The 26,218-nt window shown below is 36.7% G+C and overlaps 1 protein-coding gene across 7 annotated transcripts in view; it reads left to right on the top strand.

The window, feature by feature from the left end:
- The window catches only part of eIF4EHP (eukaryotic translation initiation factor 4E homologous protein), a 110,860-nt gene that overhangs the window by 49,791 nt on the left and 34,851 nt on the right, over positions 1 to 26,218 (top strand). For 6 of the 7 annotated variants that reach the window (XR_010855805.1, XM_067119538.1, XM_067119540.1 and 3 more), the window contains exon 6: positions 1,704 to 1,840. Coding sequence is in view for 6 of the 7 variants with exons in the window: in XM_067119538.1 (XP_066975639.1) it covers positions 1,704 to 1,840 (137 nt within the window). In the remaining variant the exon portion in view is untranslated. Of the gene's footprint in view, positions 1 to 1,703; positions 1,841 to 15,414; positions 15,630 to 26,218 lie in introns of those variants that run through there. The other variant, XM_067119542.1, reaches the window with a different exon arrangement.

Genomic DNA, 26,218 nt, shown 5'->3' with positions numbered 1-26,218 from the left:
TGGCCTCGATCTTTCTTAATTAAGAATCTTATGGATATCCTCCGACCAGAAGAGGAAGAAAGGATTCTCTGCCCAATTAGGGCTTTGAGATATTACTTGGACAGGACTGCCAAAGTCAGAGGACTGTCCAGTAATCTTTGGTGCTTGGTTAAAAATCCTTCAAGCGCCTTGTCTAAAACGCATTGTCATTCTTCCCTCAGGATCTCATTACCGAGGCTCATGCTGGGATCGGAGAGGACATCCTGCTGTCCGTAAGGTCAAAGCACATGATGCCAGGGTGGTTGCCACCTCGTATGCTTTTAAACACAATGTGTGTCTTTCCTCAATTTTACAGATGACTTACTGGAAGTGTAAGTCTATTTTCGCTTCGCATTATTTACGTGACTTTGAAACAGTTCATGATAATTGCAGTACCCTGGGACCATTATCGGTGGCTGGCATAGTATTGGAGCAAGAAGCATAGGAAGCATTCCTTCCTATCCTTAACCTCTTCGCCTTGATGTGGGTGTCGTGTTTCTGGGTAGTCTGGGGGTACTATATACCTGGAGTGCCCACCAATTTTTAGTGGATGGATGGTGGTTTTTAATTTTCATTGTAGGTGACAGTGTTGTCTGGTTATTGTTTTTTGGTACTGTGCCCAGGGCAAGGACCTTGTCTTGTAACTTTGCAAGCCATCGGACTTCTTCCTTTGCTGCAAAGCCCCATTTGAAGTAGAGGTGCCCCATGGCTCTTATGCCGTGCCACTATGGATTAGAACACCAACCAGAGACAGTAATCACCTGCAGCAGCTCCTTAACCAGGTAAGGAAACAACAAGCATTGTATTAGTGCTAGCAAACCTTTTCTATTTAAAATCCATTACCATTACTGAATGTTTTGGAGTAGATTGTGTCCATGTATCCCACCTCCTGTCAGTGTAGGATTCAGCAATGCAATTACTTGTTAAGTTACTCATATTAAAATGACATTATTTTATAATAAAGTTTTATATCTACTTACCAAGTAATTTACATGGTCGGAGCCCTCCTTCCTCCCCTCTCATGGACATAAGGGCATAAATGAATTGAGCTCTTTCACTTGATTGTTTCCTATCATTCCCCAGTAGTGGGCAGGGCTGTTGCCAACACAAAAACAATAGAAGCGCTGGCACGGCTTTTAAATTTTGAGCTGCCACACGAGTGGAAATAATAACAATACAATTACTTGGTGAGTATGTATAAAACTTTATTTTAAATATATAATTTTTCAAAGTTGAGTTGTTTCCCATTTTTGAAATGTCTTATGTCGTCCATGACACTTTGGTTATGAGTGATACCTTTGGCTGTCTTGACTTTAAAATGTCATCTAAACATGGTTATCAGCACAGAGTAGAGCAGTTGTATAAGGGATGCACAGTGCTAAAAGTCTCCATTATAATATAAATGGGCTCTGACCTTATGGTCAGGGGGTGTGCTTCAAGTTTTCAAGTGTTATTTTTCAAACTTTTTTGAAAATTGCCCTGTTAGGAAACCAAAAAAATTCTACCTCCTAAGTTTATGTAACTTGAAATACCTTTTTTTTATGGATGTGGATTGTTTCCTGAGAAAATAATGTTGTGTGGGTGCATAGCTCGTAGGAGAAATGTAACCAGTTTATGGAAATCTCATATTTTTGATAGCTTAATTTCTCAAAAAGAAAAGGAAATATCATGAGATCCTTTTACAGGAGGACATCATATCTATATGGAACCGAACAGCTCAGGATTCTGCAATAACGGGTCGCATCAGGGACATTCTTAAAAGAGTATTGAATCTTCCGCCCAATACCATAATGGAGTACAAGACCCACAATGATTCCCTCAAGTAAGTCCTATTTTTATTTTTCTGCATTGAGCTTAAACTAATCCTTTGCTTTTGGAAGAGGAATGCTTATCTTTTTTAGGGCCAATATTTATGGTTCCTTCCTTTCACTTTGTGTCATGCTGTCAGAGTATACCGAGTGGACTCAGTCTTCAAGGCTTTATGTATATCATCGGTTGTTTTTGCCTCCTTTGGTAGTTTTGAAGTGGAATTCTGATTTATGGCATGAACATATTTTAAAATGACTCTTGACAAGTTAACAAGATCAGTTGAAGTGATGTAAATTAAACATTTCTAAAATTAATTTTTGACTATAATATAAATTCTTTCCAAATTCATTGTAATTTATAAATCAGTTTTCTTGTTTTCTACTGTTCTGAAATAAAAAGGAAAATCTCAAGCAGTTGGTTCCTGTACAGTATTGGGATTTAGTACTGTAGATTCCTAGCATTTTGCTCAAAGTTTAACTTTTAGTGCCACCTAGGTTAAGTTTACAACATGCTGTTTAGCATTTATTCTATATGTTGGTAATTCCTGGCTACCAGTATTTCCTTGAGCTATTCATGTCATAAACTTGGTTCCCTTCTCTGTGACTTGTGTAAATATATGGGTATACTTTATCCAGTTCACAGTTGTGGAATCATATAAAGGTTAGAGTGTTCTTGGTGAAATGAAAATTTATAGTTTTTATTTTAGACTGATGTCGGATTTGGTCACCGTAAGAAAAAAAAATTTTTTTACAACAAGAAATGCTTTTCATACATAATAGTCATTTATATATTGCCCTCCTTTTATGGAAGTAGAGATAGTACATAGTCACATCAACTCATACTATCCAAGATTGAACGGCTGCATCTGTGCATGCTGAGACCTGCTCATGATGCTCACATCTCTCTTTACTTTTTGCCTACCAAGAGTATACACTTTGTGCCTTCACCTTCAAGTGCAGCAAATCAGTCTCCAAGATTAATTGGCCCTTATATTCACTTGATGGAACCAGAAAGAAAACTATTCTTCCAGATATTTTCCGATTGCCCTTAAGAAGAAAATGACTAGAGGAATGAGAGCAGATTTCTGGAGTACAGTATTTGGTGATAAAATGAGACTGCTTTAATTGGACAAAGCAGAAGTTCATCTTGTCAGAGAGGAGAGGTATCCAAGGCTGGGACAGTAGAATAATCCATGGACACTGGATAGTCCAAAGAGACATCATCAAAATAGTTAGGAGTTTGGCGCTCATGTTATCGTATATATACTGTATATATATATATATATATCTACACATAAAATCCACGATCTGCTGATCATTCGTGTCAAATACTATAGATCCTGGTAATAGGGTACAAGTGATGGTGATTCTTTAAAACAGAGAAACAAAACAAAGGTGAGAGGTTATTGGGGAAAAGAGGCTTCACATTTTACAATACAGTAATCCCTCAATTATCGGGAGCTCAAAATTATCTGACATACCCGGACCAGGGATCAAGGCCCCAAAGATACAGTATATGATATGATACATATAAATTTGAAAAAATTGAAAAACCTCCCTCTGATGGTTGACAATGCTGCGCAGCCTCAAGAAAATGTTGGTAACACTGCCGAAGCTCAGACTGACCAGGAAAGGGTTTTTTGGGGGTGGGGGAGACCTCGAGAATTTTCCATGGTGGTGGGGAGGGGGTTGGTCGGATGGACTGGCTCCATCAGAGAGGAGGGACAGTAAGGCTGGGTAGAGGAAGGCTGAGAGGTGTTGTTTGGTTTCATGTTTTTATGTTTATGATATACAGTAGTAATTCACATTATTTGGAAAATCTTACCTACTGTTAAAGTTAGCTTATATCTGTGTGCCATTAGATGTGATTGACATTAAAAAATAAAAAATAACGCTTGGCTAACCCGCTAGGACTGTCTCTGTAATCACCTTTTTCCCACCAGGTGGTGCTGGAATGTTTACGTTCTTGTCATAGTTCTTCATGCGGTGTCCTCACACAGTGCACTCTGGACATTACTTAAGGTTCTTTGCAGCATGCCTTTGGCCCCTAGCTGCAACCCTTTTTATTCCTTTGACAGTACCTCCTTTCATATTCCCTTTCTTCTATCTTACTTTCCACCCTCTCCTAACATAGTCCAATTGCGAGGTTTTCCCTCTTGTTACACCTTTCAAACCTTTTACCGTCAATTTCCGTTTCAGCGCTGAATGACCTCATAGGTCCCAGTGCTTGGCCTGTGGCCTAAATTCTATATTCAATTCAGTTCAGCTCATGCCACGTCCTTCTGCAGACGGTGTGAATCGGCATTGGTAATAATGTTGGCTATTTCTTGCTGATTTTCTCAGCACAGTATTGTACTTGTTTTCTGTTTTTGCCTTATGTCATCTACAACAATCAGAGATGGAAGCATTAGTCTGTATAGGCTAGAGTTTGTTGAAAGCAAATGTTTCAGTTGGGCAGGATGGTCACCCATGTTAACGTCGCTGTTGAGGCACAAGTGTGGTTTTCTTGATGAAGATTATGAGTGATCTGATGAGAGGATGAAAATTTTTTTAAGTAAGTATCGGAAGATGCTAGAGGCCAGTAGATTATGTTTACAATTTGTTAGGGCACACCATAAGCCTACTCGGTCTTTTCCTTTTTTTCTCCTGGTGTTGCTTCTCCTCCTCCTCCATTAGCCTACCTGGTAGCCTAGGTTAATTCCTCTCACTCCTCCTGCTCCACCTTCATTTGCTCCCTATGTGATTCAGGAGAAAAATAATAGGTAATTGAGAAATATTCTTTTATTATGGTTAGAAATTTAACTGTATACTGTATCCCTCAACCCCCCATGTGACTACCATTTTTGGTTTCCTCCAAGCCTTGTTGTCTATCTGTAGTCTGCCCTCAGAACTGCCCTGGGTCCATTGGTTTTCTCCGCAGACAGGGAACCATGGCGTGTCTTGGAACCAGGGTCTGTGCCCTTCGCCGCCTCTCTCAACCGTCTCTCTGGTTCGAATTTGACGTGTTCTCCAGCGGGGGTTATTTGGTAGTTGTGCTCCCGTTCACCGGCTCACGTATCGTCCATTTTGGAGAGTTATAGTGATGTATGTGAATGGGTAGAGTTATAGGGATGTAGACATATTACATTTTCTCAATAGTTCTGAGCCACGTGTCAATTCTTCTGTTCTTTACTTACCTGGTATCATCCTCCAAGCGGGGCGATAACCCTCCCCCTTCTTACTCAATTTTCCTCTTTATTGCCTTCGTACTTGTCACCTTGTGATAGGTGACAAATACGTAATAGCAGCTCCTCCTCTTCCTCCGTTTAATTATCTAGAGTGAGTTAGCCTGGTGACAAAACTCCTCTCGCTTCTTGGTTTCACCTCTTAAGTGTTGTGCAGACAGCTCCGACTGGCGTCATGGTATAGTGATGTTATGAGGCCTTGCATCACACCCAAGCTACAAAGCACCCAGGCTGATAGGCAAGTGAAAAATGAAGAGGTGAATGAACTTTAAAAGAAATGACAAATTATTGTAAAGTAACAAGGAAACAAATATTAAATTATGAAAATTAATGCCGAGCAAAACTGAGAAGTTAAATAGCTGAAAGGGAAATGAATAATGAAACAACTGTCTGAGTGGATAACTCTTCAAAGATGTTCCTGAGAAGGGTGATGATTTTGAACCTCCAGCACCTGAAAAAGTAAGGAGAGAACTGAGCATCAATGTAGTCCAGGACATGCAGCAGAGGCCTTTCATTCTCGAATGGGACAAGTTGGTATGCCTGGCCTGGCCATTTCCTGTCCACAGATACAAGGCATCATGAATTGCAGGTTGTGATTAAACAAGTTCAGGTTTTCATGCAATACATAATATTCTTGTCTACAAACTTCTCAGTTGCCAGTTGTCATGAAAGTAATGTTTATACAGTCCAGTGAAATTATTCATTTGGTCAATGAGTAGAATGTTTTACAGTATGCTTGAATTTTTTAGGGTGAACATAGTTTTTTTCAGAAACTCCAGGCTTGAAAATAGTTATGGCAATTTGTATAATGAAAGGCAATAGTATTATATAAGTACCCTGTATTTTTCCTTCGTGTACCATATTTATAATAATGCAGAGTTTGCTCAGAAGCAAAATGTTTGTGATAAAAGAATGTGATATTTGTGCTTAGGTTTAAGGTGTAATATATAGCATAAGACATCGTAATACATTGCTTGAAAAATAATCCTAAAATATTTAGTAATGGTTTTTGCACTCATGTCTTTTTACTTTAATTTTGAACTCTGGAATTTGAAGCTTTTAGCCTCTAAGGATTATATGTGACTTACATACAATATTTATGGGGTTTGTGGTTATGTGGTTATTGTCATCAGATTATTATTATGCATTTCCCTAGTCCTTGTAGATGTTAGTTCTTGCTATATTGTAAATAACCCATGTAATTAGCAAGTTCAACTGCTTTGCTATCACCTTACGGTGTTGTTGTCTTCCTGTGTGCAAATGTTATTTTTGAACTTTTGTATATAAGTAATTGTGTATTTTTATATCTTTATGATATATACAGTAATTATTTATTGTACATTTTTAATGGTGTGTATAGTAACTAATTATAATACAGCATCATGCTTTTTTTGAGTTGACACACTCATAAATTTTGAATTATAAACCTTAGAGTGTGCTTTTAAAAATGCTTGACAGTATATGAAACCTTGTACAGTATTTTTGTGGTGTACTGCATTTTTTATTGGTATGCTTATTAACTCTTTGAGTATTTTAGTCTTAGGACTGAATAATTATTTCACAAGAGGGGTCCTGAATGATAGTGAATTTAATTTCATGACTGAAGGGTGCCTTGAAAGCAGTATGCAGTAGGTATTTAAATTTTTCAAACCATTAATTTTCTTTTAGTACAAACCCGTTACATTGTTTAGCCTTAAGTGCACCTTGTAAACTTCCCAAAGACTTCACATAAGAAGAATCCTTCCATATCCACCTAGCAGAATATGTGCCAGTTTCACACATCGACTGGTGCAAGCTGAATCACTTGTTTTGTTTGAACCATTTGTAGGGAACAGTGTTGAGGCAGGGTTCCTTTAAAGTAGTGTGTTCATAATAAGAAAATTAGGTCAGTGTAAGTCTCTGGAGTAAAGACTGTATGGTACCCAAAAATTTTGAGGGCTAACAAGGGATCATGAATTAGACTGGACTCAGTATAGATGCAGACTGGACAAACAGATGCTACGCTTACCCAACTATCAAAGTGTAACAATGTAACATTCCCCACTGATGAACTTTTGGTGCTGCTTCTACAGGCCTAATTGGAAAATCGTAAAAGAATTTGATAATGAAGATTTCCAAGAGGCATTGCTTACAGTGGAGTTAGTCCTATCATCATAGGACATCACTATTGGCAGTGAGGTGCACAGGTTAGCAGTAGCACACTTAGCTCATATCATCATAAGAGATATCCTCACAGGACACCTCTTCTGTTGACAGTGCTTTTTACGTTGACAGTGAGAGGAAATCTCCTCAGTTGAGATGTGCATTACATTGACAGTGCGGTTGCATGGATTTGCAGTAGTGTAATAAGCACATTTCATCATAGTGCATCTCATCTAGGGACATGTCCTCTGTTGTCCGTGCGCATTCTGTTGACAGTATGGGTGCAAGGTTTGCAGTAGAATACTCAGCACAGCCATCAGCCAGACACATTCCAGGATAAAAAGTTTATGACAAAATGGTACTGTCTCTGGATTCAGTATTCATGTAAAGAAGTGTCCTAGAATGCATTTTGTTTAGCTAGGTGAACCGTTTAGGCTAGCCTACTCAGGAACACTTGACATTCAAGAATATCTTGTCTGTTCAAAGGATTATGAAGACTGGTTCTTGACTGCACCAGTCCAAAGTTTTCTACCTTGATTTCTCAACAAGTGGTGGATCTCATGCAGTTCCCCCAGGGGAATAGCTTGTTCTTACCTTTAGTGATGGCATAAAGGTGAGATGGTCGAGATGACCAGTCTCTTTCCATCTTTTCAGTTTCTTCTTTACTGATAAGCAGTGAGAAGATGGAACCATCATGCGATGAAACAAGACAGACCCAAGTGAGGATAATGGCCTGTTTTATATTCTGAACGAATATATCTTTCAACAGGAACTTTTCCTCTCTCTAGGTATAGGAGAAATGAAGGATAACAAACACGAATAGCTGAGTATCTTAGTTTGTTATCTGAACAAATATGGCTATCAACAACTCCTCTGAACTGAGTTGTAACAACTGTTTTCTGGCAAGTTTGCCACAATTGCTAGTCTTTCAGGAGTATCAGGATACGAGATAGACACTCTTCAGTGAGATAGCAGTGACACCACAGTGATGATATGGTGCACAAATGGTACAGTGTCCAATCACGCTTGATAAGAAATGTTAATGTATCTATATCATTTTCTTTTTCAAGCAAGTCACGAGAAAAGGACAACTAAACTTGTCTTCTGGTTCTCATTTAACCGCTCAAGAAACTAGATCGTAGTCCTTCCTTTCTTGACTCCCTGTGGTTGGCTCTGTTCTGATCTGCCTGCTTATTCTACTTGTTCGAAGTTGATCAGTGGGATGGACCATGATCCTATACCCCTGTAACAGTATGACATCTATGTTACCTCTGTAAATAGTCTTTCAACCCGATGCCAACAACTAGTTTCCAAAAGTGATTTCTTTGATCTGTCTGTTGCATTCATGAAGAACCTGTCAGTCAGGTAGTAGGGTGGAATGTAATCGTGAAGATCACATTCGTCTCCTTTACCTAGGATGGTTGCCCATGTGTTCTTGGACTCCTTTTCCTTGGATTCCATGGTGGATGCTTGACAAGTCATGTAGTTTCACCCAGGTTGCATCTTGCCTAAGGTGGTGGCTTCAGGGAGAAAGTGTGGGTGGGACTAGCCCCCACACTTTCCCCTAGCTTCCGTCCTCTTCCAGTGGACAGAGGAACATAGAAGAGCCTTCATGCGCTGCATTGGTGTGCATGCAGGTGATCTAGTTGACTGAGTATCCTGTCAGTAATCCAGTTTCTGTTGGATTAATAGATGTACATCCTTCCTTCTCTCTGGCAAGGGGAGAGAGGTACTGACTATGAGCTAGCCAGTTGGTTATTTTAGTGTTATAGTCTCCGACACTGTGGGTTCATTCAACCTTTTAAATTATGGATATTATTTATATTCCTTTAATTTGAAATGCCCAGAAGTCTGATAATTGATCATCTATTGTTCAAAAGGTCAGAGGTAAGGTCTCCTTCCTTAGCTTTTTACATGACCAGGAAGAGAGTACTCAGGCGAGCCGAACTACCAATCGGTTCAGAGAATTACTTAGAATCCTCCCTCCAAAAGTAAGTCTTCCACATGTAAAGCTCGAGAGTTTGTATTCATGTAGGAACAAATTACAAATTTTTAAAAGAATTTGCACTTTTCCTAACATACAGACCTAAGGTCTTTACATAAAAGGCTCACCTCTTACCACCACTCATTCTCTTGCCTGGGCCAAAAGGTAAACTGTTACCACCACCATGCAAAAAGCTTAACAGCTGGATTTCCAGCTCGCTGAAAGTTAATCACACATGTAAAGACCTCAGGTTTGTATGCTATGAAAAATACAAAATATTTTTAAAATTTGTCATTTTAACAATCCAGTGAGGCCAGAACAGCCTTAATTTTGTGGTCCCCAGCTCCCACATCAGAGGCATGTTCCTTAGAATTACTATTATAACCCCTTGTAGTAACATGTCACAGGCAAAAGAATATATTTTGAGCTATCTTGTAGAACATGTTAGGCAATAAATACAGGCTAGATTCCCTTCTCAGGAAACTGTAATCTTTCTAAAATACTGCTTCATGGCTCTGATTGGACAGCAGAGGTCTTCTCCATTCCTCATTCATAGCTTTTCCAGATATGGAAAGGATACTGAAAGTTGATGAAATTTGAAACTGAGAGGATTTCTGTAATAAAACCTGGCATATACGACAGGCCCATACTTTGCCAGTTTTCTTTAAAAAATATGACTGTTTTCTCCTAATGAGTAGAAGTGAAGGCTGTCAAAAATATTATTTTCAGTGAAATCTGCTCCTGGAATTCATATGCTCAGCTAGTCTAAAGGTTCAGATTTTGCAAAGAATTTAAATCTATACCCTTACTTTCAGGTACATGGGCTAAGACATGTCAGTAGCCCTTGAGCGGAGATGAAGACAGCTTTTTATTATCCTTCTGCCTCTAGAGGCTCAGAGTGGATTAATGCCTTTTCTGTTATACCATCTACAGAAGATCAACCACTTTGATTTGCATAGATTGGCCTTGATTTCTTAGGGTTTGCAGTAACCTAAGTAACCTTGTCTGTCTCGGCCAAAAAGCCTGTTAGTAAGACTTAGCTTCATAGCTTCCAAGTTTGAAGGTTCAGGTTTAGGTTTTGGAAGAAGCACCTGAAGAACTCTCAGAAAGTTTACTATGAGTCTTAAAGGTCTGGGAACCTCTCATACAGTGACCAACATGTGACCACTAGTGTCACTGAGACATTGAGGGAGTGTTGGGCTTTGCCAGGGACTGGTCATATTAGCCAGCATTCGTATATTTAAAACACAGAAACTCAACCAAGAGAGGTAACAAGCCTTATGACATGACACTTGCTGTTTCAACCAAAAAACTTCTGCTATTGAAACTGCTTCTTATCCTCCAAGTATGATGGTTGAGGTCAAGGTTTTAAATTATCCAAAGTATATGGCAGATGTAACAACTACTTCCATTTTGGAAGAGCCGTCGGAAAGTTTACTAGGAATCTTAAAAGGTTTGGAACCAGTCACACAAAGGCCAGAGTGATGCCACAAGTGTTAATGAGGCATTAGAGGGTTGCTGAACTTTATCCAGGGCTGGTCGTATGAGTCACTATTTATGTATTTAAAACATAGATTCAGTCCAGAAAAAAAAACATTTTGCCCTTGGCTTTTTCTAGTTCTTGGAGGCATTGTTGATGAGGTTATGGTGATACCCAAGACCCACTCCTTCCAGTTGGCCATTACCAGTGTTTCAGGTGAAGATCTCTGTATTCCATTTTGCAAGGTGCCCACTTGTAGAATAGTCATGAAATTGCCCCCATAACAACTGCTGTGTGGAGATCAGAATCCATCTCTCTCCACTACATTGACTCTTGTCTTCAGTTCAGCAGCTGGAGCTGCTCAGGAGGCCTAGAATGCATCTCTGCATTAAATGTCTCTTAAATCTAGTTTAAAGATTTGTTGAGGAAACCTTCATTTACTGAGAAATAGAGAGAACTCCACTTTCCCTTTACTCATGACATGTGTCTCCTCAGGGTCTTTGGTCCACTTGCGTTGATAACCTTCAGATTGATACTAATAAGCTGCTTCTTCTCAGGAGTAGCAGGATCCACAGTAAGTTAAGTGAAGGGAGTACACTCTCTTGCAGTGTGAAAATACAAGTCTGAGGTAGATGACATAACAGCAGAATTGGCTGGAGGCTTAGCTCTAATTAGAATGAGTAACAGTGTCGGGTTTCCGACTCTAAGTGGATACCAGACAAGGAAGTTGTTGAATCCAAGATATCCAGTAAGTGTTTCTCTGGAGTATTGCCTCTGGATGATATTACATTACTGTGGTCAGAAGTAAACTGATTGATCATTAATAATTTGTGAGCACAGGTAGGGACAGAAATGAGGCTTTTTTCAGGTGAGCATTGAATACCAGCTTAAAGCAGGAACATTACCATTTGCAGATAAGTGGCATGATTGAGTTGAGGCAGATGTGTGACTGAGCATAAGTGAAACAAATGACTGGGTCCTGGTGAGCCTTGAGAGTGGGTAGAGGCAGGTATTTCACTGCGTAAAAAGGCATCTTGCATAGTCTGGGCGTTGCTGAAGTCCAAATGTCTTTAAGTTAAGACTGCCTGTTGCTCACTGAGTTGCAAGAATGGCTAGTGGCAGGAGTTAATGCTGAAGAAGCAGAGCAGGAAGAGTCTGTAGCATGACTTAGAGTTCAATGCACAATTAGAAACTGGTGCAAGGCTAGACACAGTGGATGTACCAACCTCCAGAGGGGCTGCTAAAAGAGAAAGGGCCTTATGAGAAGCAGGAGCATACCCTGATTCAGTGCCAGGAGGGCACCTTGATGATTTAGATTTACAATTTTAGATTCAGAGTCAGACACCGTCATTTGTAAACATGTCAAGTAAGTAACCAACATCGAAGGCTGGTAAAAAAACTTGATGTAAATGATATGAAACTTGAAAAGATTTAGTATGCTTCTGAAACACAGTCACCATGGACAAATAAGCTTATTTATGCTATGCTGGTGGAAATTAATGAAAATTAGGGCGGTAAGCAAATTTTTGGGAGAAGATTGTGTGCACAGGACAACAGCCTCGATAAGTGATTCAGTTTGCTGTTTGGAGACCTGTGGAACCTTGATACCTCTTCAGATAGATGGGACGGCAGGGATTCTTCTTGTGTGGATTATGTGGAAAATTCTTTAATGAGAAGTTGTAGATATACAGAAGGTTGTTGTTAAGTGATGGATTTGTGATGAAACATGTTTTTCTGACAGTGCCTGTCAAAGGTTTTTTTTTTTATCAAAATTTGGTTATTCATAAGAAAATTATATTGCATTTGAAATTTATACCTTATACTGTATTTACGAAAGGATTTAAATTATTGTATTTTTTTTTTACTATTTTACCTATAATGTTGAGATGCCTTTGTTCCACATACTTTTCAAGAGGCTAGTGGTTAGTGAGGCAAGTCTAATTGTGGCGTTCATTGCCTATGTTACAATTAAGTAATCCAACTTCAGTTTGAAAAATGGGGTTTTAATGTAGGTTGATATTCAGAAGAATGACTAAAAAAATTAAAGCACAGCTAAAGGATGAGGCAGAATGTGAATTATCTCCTTGTAGTATTTACCATTTCCATAAACCTACCACTCGACATAAATAATCACCGTGAGGAAATTTTGATTGATTTATTCAACTAAAATACAAAGAAAATTTAATGCAAAGAATGTGGTGGTTTGATCATAGGTTACATTCATATTCTTGGTATTTTTTGATGAATTTCTTTCGCTTCTCAGTGAATGTCTGACATTACAAGGTATTTAATGTAGAGGGTGTTTTGACTGACATTATGATTGGTGCCAATTCATAGCTCACCTTAACAGGTATTAGTTCTCTGTGGAATAGTTTTAGCTTGAACATTGATTTTATCATTAATAAATGTGAAATTTATGGGATTCTATTTTCATATTTTCTAACATTTTGGTGATTTCAATGTTTTTATGAGAGACTGCACCTGCTTAAGAGCTGGTATCACAGTATGAGAGCTCCTTTGTTGTATGGAAATTATTTTTTAAAGCTTTGCTTGGATTTGCTTGCATGAATATGTTAAAAAGGTTGTTTGCATTAATAATACAGTATCTGAATATCAGAGATTGAAGTGATTGGAATGCAAAGGAAGTGTATGTTAGTGGGTTATTACATGTATCAATGGGTCTTAGTGTACAAGAGGGGACTAAATGATAGTCAGTCAGTCATGCAGTCAGTACAGCATGTATATTTTGGTGCTATGTAAAGATAGTACAAATTCAGTATGTCAAGAAATTCACAGTCTCTGTTACAGCCCTTCTCCCCCCACCTGCATCACTTTCAGCCCTTTAACCTTCACTCCCTTTTCTTTATCTCTCTTCATAAAATGCATCCTTAAGGGAGGGCCTGTGAGAGTATCGAAATTTGACTTTTTGTATGGCTAACGTATTATATAATAATAACACACACCCTCCTCAGACATTTCAATAAAGATAAGCATTCTATTGTAGACTATTTTTGTACTTCACTTACATGGGGAAGGCGTCCTAGTGTTTTATCTGCAGTAGATGGCATGCTGTCAAAGAATTTGTCTTATTAACAATTCTAATATTACTGTATCAGTCGTTTCACTTGTCACAGATAATTTTGAGGTTTTGAGAGATCTAAAATTGGGTGATCATGCTAAAGTTAAGAAAGGTGCAAGTATGATCATTTGGTGTATCGCACCCAGAGATACATGTACACTTAATCCTGTAGACTTTCGGTTACATGTTTTCTATCTCTTTTTTATTGAAGCCAGTTTGTGAAAGTATCACACTTCTCTCATTGTTTAAAGGTCAAGTTGTGGCGACTAATCTTAGTTAATGAGAGTGAAATTTTATGTTTATTACAATATTCATACTCTCAGTTTTACATGGTAATGTCTTTTTTTTTTTTTTTTTTTTTTTTTTTTTTTTTTTTTGGCAAACTGTCTCTGATGTTATGCCTTTGGTTTAGAGTATAAATTACTGAATATTTCATTGTTGCAACCGAGTCATGAATATGGCTTAGAGAGCAGAGAAACTTTCATGTGAGAACACCTGCAAGCTTTGAAAGGTTTTCATTGTATTGTTTATAGCTTTGAAATTTGGAATGAAGATCCTGAGTCACATGAAATTTTGGTGTATACATGACCAAATATCTCAAGAAATTGAATTTCCAAATACCACTCTGCATAAATGTAATTAATTATCGCTGAATGTTTGAATATTACCCAAATCCCGTAACAGTAAGTGAAGGCTATCTATTTTAGGGAGATGTACTGTATTATTGAATGTTTCTCGACAAGCAACTAGAAAAGCTGATGTTTTGATCATGAAAACTTTGTGTTTTATATGATTTGGTTCTGTTCATTGGGAAATGAAGTAAAAATTGTTTGAATGTCATGATTTAGTGTGTGATTTTGTCAAATTTTCTTAAGCTTGCATTCCTTAAGTCTGTCTTGTGATGGTAAAATTCTGTCCTTTTATTGGTGAGTTCTGCACCTGGCTCTTTTGATCTTGTGATATTGAGACTTGGAATAATAATTGGGATGGTTGTGTACACTAAGAGGTTTACAAATGATTGAAGTTTAGCTGGACCTTTTCCCTTTCTTTTAGAATAATATAAGCATGATAAATGTTTAGGGTTTATTTGAAATCCTCTTTGGTTTTAAGATTCTTAGGAAGGGTAGTAGAATTGGTAACCATTTATTTTTCTTTGTCTTAGTAGTCTTGTATTGTCAGGTTTTTTTATATTGTTTATAGCATGATTTCATAGAATACCTTGCATGTTTGACTCATGAAGTGCTAACTTACTGACCTCTCAACTTCACCTTGTTACATTCTGCATATTTTGAAGTATTTATAGTATTTGTTGGCTGGTTTTAAGGTAATTTGGTTTGATCTTGATACAATGATGAGAGCTCAGCTATAAATTCTGTTAATTCAGCCATGTAGTTTACCTCGTAATTTTCATGTAATTTCTTCCTGCTGTTGAATAATTTCTGTATTTTATTACCCATTATATTTTCCATTTGTATTTTTGCACAGGGGTTAAAGCACTGGTCCTGTAATACCCATTATCTTTTTCCCTTTTTAATTTTTACCTTATTGATTAGTAACTATGATCTGTGTAGTTGTGGGTTGTTCAGCTTTCCAGGCCCAGTTTACGTTAAGTGATCAATTCGCCCATGAACTGTAGAAGTATAATTGGTTTTCATTAATTGCTCCTAATTCCATTCCAGATTCATCGGATAATTAAGATACCATTGAAGATAAAATCTGATCACTTGCATGAAGCCTCCAGTTTTATGTAAAAATAGATTTTAGCTTTTCTCTTGAATCCTTCAGCATGTGTCAGATACGGTTTTAGTGTGGTAAATTTTCATTAGATTGGTGGTCTCAAGGTTTTGTAATTTTTTTATATTAAAGTCGGAAAGTATTTTCCACCAAAGGTTGTGATGAGAAGTTTATTTACCTTGGAATTTTATCTACGCTGCAGATAAAATCATGGTTCTTTAATAGCTGTAGCTTCCAGGGAGATTTACTGATGATTTCCCATCAGGTCTGTACAGTAGTAGAATGAATTTTAAGTTGCAGTTGTTAAGTGTCTCTGCAAGCTTGTATGTTTGACATAGTACATGAGAATTAAAAGCAGCTACTAGCCACAAACTGACTACACACGTTGAATAGTTTAGTTACAGGAGAGTTTCACTTCTGGCTATAGTTTATTGAACAAAATGAAGGAATGAGCCCATTTTTAGGTCAGATTAATACAGAACATTGACATCAAAAATGAGAACACACATAGGGCAGTATTTCAAAATGTGTCATCATAGGTGTTGGCGGTGAATTTTTACTTCATTCTTTATAGTTTTATAGGCTATACAAGTTATAAAATCTTTAGAAGTTGTTAGTCCTGTGATAACTGGTCTTGTATGTCAGCACGAGAGCATATCAGTGAAGAGCAGCATATAAAATAACCGCTGTGGTTTCCTGTAACAGGATATGATTTTATTGTTTGTCTTCCAACATACTGTTTATGTATGAAATCAGATATGTTGTGAATGTCCCTAAATCATGGGTATTATGTTTAACATATTCTCTAATTTATATATTTATAACAATTTTTCATGCCATAATTGGAAAGGCTTCTTTCGTATATATGTAGATTTTAGTTCAAGCACTTACTTAAATCTTCATGTGTATATGAATGAATGAATAAACCCTTTGGGCCATTTCTGTAGGAAGTACAAACCTTAACCCTGTAGCCTTTTTGAACTATTTACAAATAACTCTTGCTGTAAGTGTTTAGAAAAAATGCCAACATCATCTGCAGTAAAATTTCAGCACAGTGCTAACTGGACTCCTTTGTTGTATTCACAAGCCTTATGCTGTAAACATCACTGTATTTAATGACCTTGTACTTTAAACCTTTATGCACTATTTAATGACCTTGTACTTTAAACCTCTATGCACTTCCCAGCTTACAAACAAGTTATGTTCTGGATGGCCATTCACATCTTGAATTGTTCGTAAGATGGTATTTAATATGTAGTGCATATTTTTGTTGAAAAATTATTAAAACTTAGGAAGATATTAAACTTTGAAATAAGTAATGTTTACATTCGTAAGGTAACTCGGGAGTCATAGATTACAGTATACTCTCTTCACTGTACAGTACAGTGTTTTTAAATCATGTAGTTTTATAAAGAATTAATTTCGATGTTAGATAGGTAAAAGAAGAAAGTAAAATTTAGATTCATGGAACGTTCAAAATTAAGTATTTTTTCCATACTTTGAAAGTTATGTACTTGAGAGAATTTCGTAGGAGCAGCATCTGACATTGGAAGTTCATGAAGCGAACAATGCACACCATTATCTATTGACAAAAATGCATACTAAACGTTTCATATGGGAAGAGGAAATAGAGAAAATGGGAATTCATCAAAGAACAAGTTAAATCAGGAAGATAGAAACAAGTAGGAATATTTTACGAGTATGAACAAGTATTGTGATTGTAAGAACATATGGTAGTTAATCATGAGGATACTGGGGATAATGAGGGAATGGGTTAAAAGAACAGGTTCTTCTTCTTTGTATGGCAGAAATTCTAACTAGGCACACACAGCAAAATTTGAACTTATGGTTGACAAAGGGGAGTGCTCCAAACACAGTTTTAACTTGCGACTGTCTGTTCACATCTCGGAATGTTCATGACATGAATGTTCGTAAGTAGGGCGGTGACTGTATTGAACATTTTCTTGAGATTTTATTATTCATCTCTGTTAAGCAAAGAATATAACAAAGTCTGGTGCATGTGTGTAAAAACATAGAAACAAAATCTTACAAAATGATTTTGCTTTAATGTTGGTTATATTTTTAATACAATGTGTTTCTTAACTGATGAAACTTCCTCCCCCCCCTTTTTTTGAGAGAGAAAGGAAGACACTGTGGCCTAGGTTCATGAGGAATATCAGAAGTGGTATGGGCTTTTTATATTTTTTCTCCAGTATTGTAATTTATGTAGTATTTTATTAGCAGTTTTGTGTGTGTGAATGGCAGTTGGTAGGAAAGAGGCTATAGCTTTTTGTTCAGGTCTCATTGTGGAAAATACTCTTAATGTCATAATTTAGAACATTTGTCAAGAATAAAATAGCATTTACATTTTTTCTGGTATAAGTTTTTTTAAGCTGACAACACGGTGCAACTTTTTTGTTTGCATTCTTAGTTCCTGTTTAAAGTCATAAGATTTTCAAATCCATTTTTCTTCACTGGATTTTGTTTTCTCATATAGATTCCCATGTATTTTTAAATTTATACCGTCACAAAATTGATCTACCTGCCTTTCAAGTGCTTAGTCAAAATGCCCTTGGAAGTTAAGAAATGTATTGTTTAATATATAGTGTACTTGCTTGCTTATTTTGGTTTGAAATTTAAAAACCATTATAGCTAAGATAATGTTAAATTAAAAGAAAAGTAAAAAAAAAAACAGACATCCCAACAGAAAGGGCTGGTAATTGAAAAGTTAACCATGTCGGGGAAGAAATGTAAAAGAATTTTTGAGATTTAAAGTTTACAAAAGCAAGGACATCTTTTAGGGTTTTAAGGGAGTTAAAATTAACAGTAGAAGTTAGATGTAGAAAATAGATTGGAAAAACTAACAAATAATAATAGTTCATAATCGTTGAGGAATAATGCAATGCGTATTCTTGGCATCACTATCTGTGGAGTATTTTTGGGATGTGCATACCTTAAAGGTATTTATTCCATGTGTTTAAAAGCGAGGACATTTAGTAGAGAAGTAAGGGCTTCATTGAAGGCATTGAAAAAGAAAATTGAACTTGAAGCTTGTGAAAAGTTAATATAGATGATGATGAATATTTGCAATCTGATATAATTTTTAGTGTTACCATGCCCTCCGTGCACTTTGGACAATTGGATGTTTTTGTATTCATTTTTAAGGAAATGTTATGAAAAGTTTTTTTTTTTATTATTTACTACAAATATTTAATCATAATGTATGAAACCTTGTAGCTCAGTGGTTTGGTTAAACTACTAAATAATTAAGAATCAAAGATTGACAGGCTAATACAAATGCAGTGCAGTATGCGGTATAAATTTGCTTATGCGCAGATGGTGATGGTGACAGTGGAGATTGCTTTTGGGTGTATTATGCTTTTTTATCATTGGTGTCAAGATCAAGGGTTTAAGCATTAATTTAGATTGCGATGGAAGACTATCAGCTAAAAAAGATAGTCAGGAAGTAGAATAAAGTTTTAAGCATTTACCTAGATTTCTCTGGAGAATTATGAAATAGAAAAGATATTCGAGGTGTAGTAGTAAAGTTCCTAAAATTGTAGGTGTTAGATAATGGAAAATATGGTTGTAATTGAGTTTGCTCTTTGAGGTTTTTTATCATGTAATTGGTTTATTTTACTATATTGAAAGCATAAGGTTTCTCTTATAATATTTGAATTTTATTGAGTTTATGCTAATAAAACTGAACAGACATAATTATTGGAAGGGTGGTGACTACCAACACATTTATTGTTCTGTGGTGGAAGGCCAACACATTGTTGTTCTGTGGTTAACCAGGCCCAAACCCTGTCTTTGATAGTATTAACATTTTACTGAGGTTATTGGTTTTGCTTTCAACAGTTTCCCTCTTTTACATGTGCTTTCATAGTTAGGTCCCTGACCTTTCCCTGAATGTTGAATAGAATCTTTGCTTTTTGAGTACCTAATGTGTACTTCACATGGAAAGGCTGTGTTCACAATGAACAAACTTATGTTTTACTTAAACATAAGACTTGGTTTGAATTGATTCTTCAAAGGAAAGTAATATTGCAGTACCATTATATTAAGCCTTTTTACTCATTATATCAACAAATGTCAAAACTAAGCCTTTGTCCCTTTAAAGCAGATTTAGTGATTGCTCTTGCACATACATCTTCCTTTAGTTTTATCTTCGTTGCCATTCTTCTTCTGGGATGAAGTCAGCAGGAATTTTTTTTAATTTAGGTTGGATGGAATGGTGACATATCTTTTTGGGCAGTTATTGTGTAATGTTGCATGGTTAAAGGAGTTCTTGGCTTGGCATAAAGTTAGGATGTTGTCCATCATTTCATTCTTGTTAGCCACACTTAACTATTGATAGCATATCAGTTTTCATAATTATACTTCATACTAGAAACATTTACAGACGATACTGTCTCCTCTAAACCCACCTCTTGTTATTAGTGCCTTTATTGTGAACGCAAGGCGTGCAGGAAGCTGATAATTTTTTTGGAAGTAAACTTCTATTGATGTTCTTCTTGGGTTTAACATAACTGAATATTTATGGTCATTAAAGTTTATATTTAAAAAGAAGGTAAATATTGATTTCAGCCTCAGAGTCAGAATTGTGGGTGAGACACCTGGCTTTTCTCCATCTTCCATTGTTCCTTGCAATTGAGAGGCTTATCTTACACTTGGAATGCCCTTCTTGACTATATAAGATAAAAAACTAAAAATAGCTTGTGCAGCCAACTACATATGACCTGAGACTACTACTAAATCAAGATTATGAAGACTATTTGTAACATAGCGTCCGAAGTATTTGCGAGATCTTGTTCTTCCCTTCCTTCTTCATCAAAGTGTCATAGAAAAATGTTAATGACATTGGTGGATATTCACACTGTTAACTGCTCCTCCCTCTCCTTCGAAGGGTCATAGAGGGATGTTAGTGAATTTGGTGGATGGTCACACTGTTAACAGCAAAAATATTTGTTTGAGGATGGTTCACTGAAGCATGAATAGGATGTATTGTTATATAAGAAGAGACAAGGTAACAAGCTGAGCTAGACAGTGTTTAGGGACACAAGACTTCGGCCAAGTATGGTACATCAAAATGAGCAACCATGGAAGGCAACTGAATGCATTGACCAACTAGGAAATATGTACCTGTGTTGAACCATCAGGCACCCATCAGCACACAGGAAAACCATATAGCATTGACCCACTCTGAACTATGGGATGGCTGATGTGATGACTGTAATACATCAGTTACCATGATTCCTTTAATTCTTTGATGAAATTTCTTGAATTTGTGATGCTCATATTTCGCAATTTCATCTTGTAGGATAACAGGGGCCAATGATGAAATACAGTCTGGCTAAAAGATTGGATTCATCACTCTTCTAGGAAGTACTGTGAAGCAACAGAAGAATTGTCCATACCACACTGGATTGAGGTCCTTACTTTTAGAAGGGAAAAATGTTCCCTGGAGTTGGATTGCAAGAGACACTGATCTTGTGCCAAGATGGATAAACCAAAGAGATCCAGGAGAGTGAAGTCTTTTGTTACTATCACCTTTTCAGGGGTGAAGTTAACTACCTACTTTAATGGGCTGAAATTATTATCACCAAGGACTCAGATATCAAGTTCAAGAAAAATTTTGATTTCAAGTTAGCATTTGACTGAGTTTATTTTCTCCCCCCTCAAAAAAAAAAAAAAAAATTCAAGTTGTATCCATCAAGCAGAGTATGAATCTGCACAACTTCAAAGAAACAAATGTGAAACAGCCACTGGGGTTTACATTAATACGCATTTATTTGTAACACTGTTGATTCTCAAAGATTAGTTGTAAACTTTTAAGGGGTTTATTTTTGAAAAGGTAACAGGCATGCATTTAGATTATCTTTTTAGACTAGTAATAATAATTTTGCTGTATTTACAGAGAACTAAAGACTAGAGAGGAATACAGTCAGAGACAGATGGTTTGAATTGCTTTGCACAAGTATTTTAAGGCAGTGATTATGAGGGTCTGACTTCTGGTAACAAGAGAGAGATTTATCCTTCTTCACCACCACATGAGATTTATCAGTGGTATGAATGCAAAAGCTGAGTGTGACAATTGCAGGAGCTTTAGGAATATTTTCTCTCTTGATGATGTAGCAGCTTCGCAGTTCACTTGAAATTCAACAGTGGCTTGAACATTTTATATTTGGCCATCCACTTACTCATGTCATTGGAGGAAGGAGATTATTGGGAGCAGACATTGATGATAGACTAAGTGAAGCTGCTGAACTAGCGCAGTAAAGTACTGGGTTTCCATCCCACAATGGCGAACTAAATTTTTGTGATTTTCTCTCCTACATTGTCTCTGAATCCTGTCAGACTTAGCATGGGAGGTGACGGCCTTCTTTCAAAGATTAATAGTATCCTTATGACATACCAAGACAATGATGAATAAAAGTGCTAAGGATTGTAAGTGAAGACTTTTACTTGGAGGCTAAAGGGAGAAGCCCACAGACTTAGCATCCTGAGGATGTAGTGCATCTTAGGATACTTATCAAAATTGATACACAGGCAGATATAAAGGTGTTTTTAAAAAAGCAAAGTACAGATGAGGAATAAGTACAACATGAATGAAGTTGGAGGTAGAAATATGCAAAAGAAAAAATTGGCAAATGTTTTGCCTCACTTTATGCCTATACAATGGACTTCCTCCTTGACGTACTGGAAAGAGCCCCTCGTGTATCCTATAGAATTGATGACTGAGAAGAGATCATTTGGAAACTAGTATTCTCCAAGACTTCAATGAAAAGACATTCACAAGACTAGTTATAATATTTAACATCTTCAACAACTTTGTCCATATGATATTCCATGGAGTGGAAACAGCTCTTGGTAAAGAAGTAAAAAAGAGAAACCCTCCATAGGTCTGCAGGATGGCTCTTTCAGATTCCAGTTCAGTGGACAAGATTCCATTTTATCTACCATGATCTCAGCTGCCAGTGAAGATCATCAAAAGAATAGGCAGCTTTCTTTTTATGTATCCAAGGGATTGATTTGCTTTCCTCCAATGAAAAATGAGTCTACAGTACAATGAAACTGTTGACCTCTCATATTTAAAGTCCATGTGATGGATGCTGTGCTTCTTGATAGGGACATTATGTTATGTTCCCAAATACCCAAGATTGTAATATTTTCAATGACAGCATTGAATCAGTGAATGCAATATCCTCCTGACAAATCATTCAGCAGCTTCTATTGCTCACCTACCCACATCTGCTCATTTTTGTACTTGGGAGGTCACTTCCCTGAAGCAGTTCATGTGGATTTAATCAAATTTTCACACATTAAAAATGCAGGGGGGCGTAAGGTCACACATTAAAAATGCAGGGGGGCGTAAGGTCTCCATTCTATCTACAGCACTGAGAGAACTGCCCAAAACCTGGTTTCCAAAGACATGCAAATCTCTTCCATCCCAATCTACACACCCTGCTACCTTTCTTGCTTCACCTATTTTGTGGTAATGTCAGAAATCAAACAGAGGTAATGGTTGTATGCTCATGATGCGCTCTTGATTTCTTAAGGCAGCTCCACTTAAAACAGCAATCGAGATGGAGGAAGACAGTGAAGGAGATTGTTGAAGGCAGACTTCTAGTTGCTTAACAATGCACATACATGTACAAAAGAATGGATGCCATTATGACACAGGTTTACAACAACATAAGATGGTTTGGAGCATTTGAAATATTGCAAGTGGATTTGAGAGAGAAAATTACTTCCTAGGAAGACTTTGTTACATATCAGGGAGTCCCAGGACATTTTATTCTTGCTACTTCTAGTAGAAGGGCAAAATATTCCCCTAAATAGTCCTATAAATGGCAACCCTCTGTAAGGTTTCATAGATCCCCTTCACGTTTACAACTAAAGAGGGACAGGGATGTGATATACTTGAAAAATCCAGAAATGGAAGAAATAATTTGCATTTTTCTTCTCCTATTCTTATTTTTTTTATGTATCCTAATGGAGTTTGTCTTTAGACTGCTTAGAGACAGTGCTGAAACCTCAAAGCAGAATCTGTCATTCTGTGTTCTTTAGAAGGGATACAGGAACCTGACCTCTGCAGATCTTCATCACCTTCATGGTCTCCAGTAAGCCACTAAATGTGCTGGTCTAGGCTAGAGGAATTTTGCTAGACTACTGGTAAATAAGAGTAAACTAATAGTAAACTACTTTAAGTTTATCAAAGCCTACTACTTTATGCAGTAAAGGCATGGGCACTGACAAAAAAAATTTAAGTGAATTTAAACAGGTGTTATTACAAAATAGTAACATTCATGGCCAAAGATCAAAGTACTAATTAGGAAGTTCAGGAGTAATGCGGTGTTCATCAGTTGGAACATAGTCTAAAAAATTAGATGGCTTGAACATAAAAGGAGGAAAAGGGCAATTGCTCAGAAGAGTAGATACGAAAATAGCAGGACAAAGACCCATGGGAAGACTCAGAAAATTATGCAAAAAAATGAATAGATGATGATCTTGCCAAAATGAAAATTCAGGCAAAAAATGAACAAGGCAGGAGACAGCAGAGAACTCATTTTCTGTGGTGGTAAGTACCTTACTTCATTTCATAACCTTGAGTCATACACTTTCCCCCCAACAAGAATGGTTGCCAGATCTTATATACAGAACTTTGAAGGAACTACTGACTTGGCCAAGCCTTGATTTGCAATACTGCCGAGTCACCAGGCAAAGTGAGGAGCTTTAACCAAAGATCTGTGGTTGACAATTGTTTTCCATGGATTTTTTGCTTTCAAGTCCATTTGCTCACACCTTTTGCAAATACATAGGACAAAAATGTAAATTACAAATGAAAGTTCTAAAAATGTCTCCACTCAAGAAGTACCAGAAGAATCAACTTCTGCACTCTAAGCCTCAGTGATTATGTTAAGAGAATGACATGACAAAATATACATTTAGAAAATATGTTGCCCTATATTGTACCATCTTGAACACTGTACAGTAAATCATTTCAAGTTTTTTTTATTTTTTTCAAGTTTAAATTTAATTTTTTTTATAGCAAGTACCCGTATGAATTAATCACAATATAAATTATGGCTCTATAGTACTCTTTTGCAAAAACAAAATAGGATTTATCTGCAGTAATTAGGAGCCATACTTTGAAACAATATGCATCCTAGGATCAAGCTTTCTTCAGTGACTCTGCCAGTAGGACTTTTTATGGCAACCATTTCTCCATTCAGTAGAGGCTGAGAACAACACACACATTTGGTTACGGAAACATAATGAAAGGGTGGACTTTAGTAAGAAATGTGTTTATACTGGAACTTAGTCTGAAAAACTAGCTGCCTGTCTATTCAGAGTATGTGGTGATAAAAGTTTGCTGTCCTAAACTTAGTTTTGCTGGGGTTTAGGAGGACTTGTCTTCCCATGGTTGGCAAGAACTTGCAAGCAATACCTTGAGAAAACAAAAGCTTGCTTACTTGATTATAAAAGCCGTTCTGTGATTTGTTTCACTAAAGAGATTAATTTTTGGGATAGTTGTGCCTTGCAAAATATATCTTATCAAATTTCATTTTTTTTCTTGTTCAGTTATCTGTTGTCTGCTAAAATACGTTGTATGGATTTCTTTATGAATGATGTCATGTGGTTTAGCTAGGAAAATAATTAGAGCCACAGAAACAAAAATTATGAGCGGATGTTGCTTTATATTTGATAAAGAAAACTGACCAAAGTTGTTTCAAAATCAGTTTGATGAATAAGATAAATTTATTTCCTTAAGAACTTGGTTACATCTGATATGTGAACGTACACCTTTTTGTAAGATTTGGAAACTTATATTGGTCAATTTCCAAGTTCTGAAAATAAATTATTATGAAAACTATAAGTTGCTGTAACATATATGAGGGGTTAGAAAGAATTATTACTTTGATGACCTTCTGTCTTCCGACGTCATCAGTTTGTCATCGGATGTATATTATCCTTTTATTAGGACGTCATCTCCATTATGTTAAGTATTTTGACATTTTGACTCAGTCTGGTGAAGCTACTTAGTAATACAGGCAGCCCCCAGTTATTGGTGGTGGTTCCACTCTGACGGTGTGATGATAACCGAAAATCGCGATAATCAAAAATTGGCAATTTTTGGGGCTTTTTTGATGATTTTTGCGGCTTATCAACACCGTAAAGCCCCGAAAATCGCCGATTTTTTATTATTGGCACCTCTGTTAGGTATGTATCGGCACCAATATCCAATTACCGGTGCTGATAAGTGGAAATCTGTGATTTTCGGCGCCGAAAGTTGCCGATTTTGTTGCTAGACAAGTGCCATAAAACCGGATCACTGATGACTAGGGACTGCCTGTAATGATAATAGTAATTATAATATTGGTAGTATAATAAACCTTATTTTGAGTGAGGTAATAGAAGTCAAGCCATATTAAACCTTTTCTTGAATTATACTCCATATATCCAAGTACAGTGGACCCCTGCCTATTTGCAGTTTTCTGGATTCGTGCTCCACCTATTCACAGATTTCTTTGTGGAACATATATACACATTATTCGCGGAAAATTCTCCTATTTGCGGTATTTTTCATAGAAAAACACAAATTACAGTATTTTCATATTTTCGTGACTAAATGCACTTTTTGTGATAAAACTATTAAAATATTCAGGTATAAGCATTTTTAGAGGGCTTTTTGGTTTTTTGAACTATCAAAATAGGCAGTTATAAGCATTTGTAGAGGGGGTT

The sequence above is a fragment of the Macrobrachium rosenbergii genome, chromosome 17 (assembly GCF_040412425.1).
Source record: "Macrobrachium rosenbergii isolate ZJJX-2024 chromosome 17, ASM4041242v1, whole genome shotgun sequence".
In the NCBI taxonomy this organism is placed as follows: domain Eukaryota; kingdom Metazoa; phylum Arthropoda; class Malacostraca; order Decapoda; family Palaemonidae; genus Macrobrachium; species Macrobrachium rosenbergii.
This window is presented reverse-complemented; position numbering and strand designations above follow the sequence as displayed.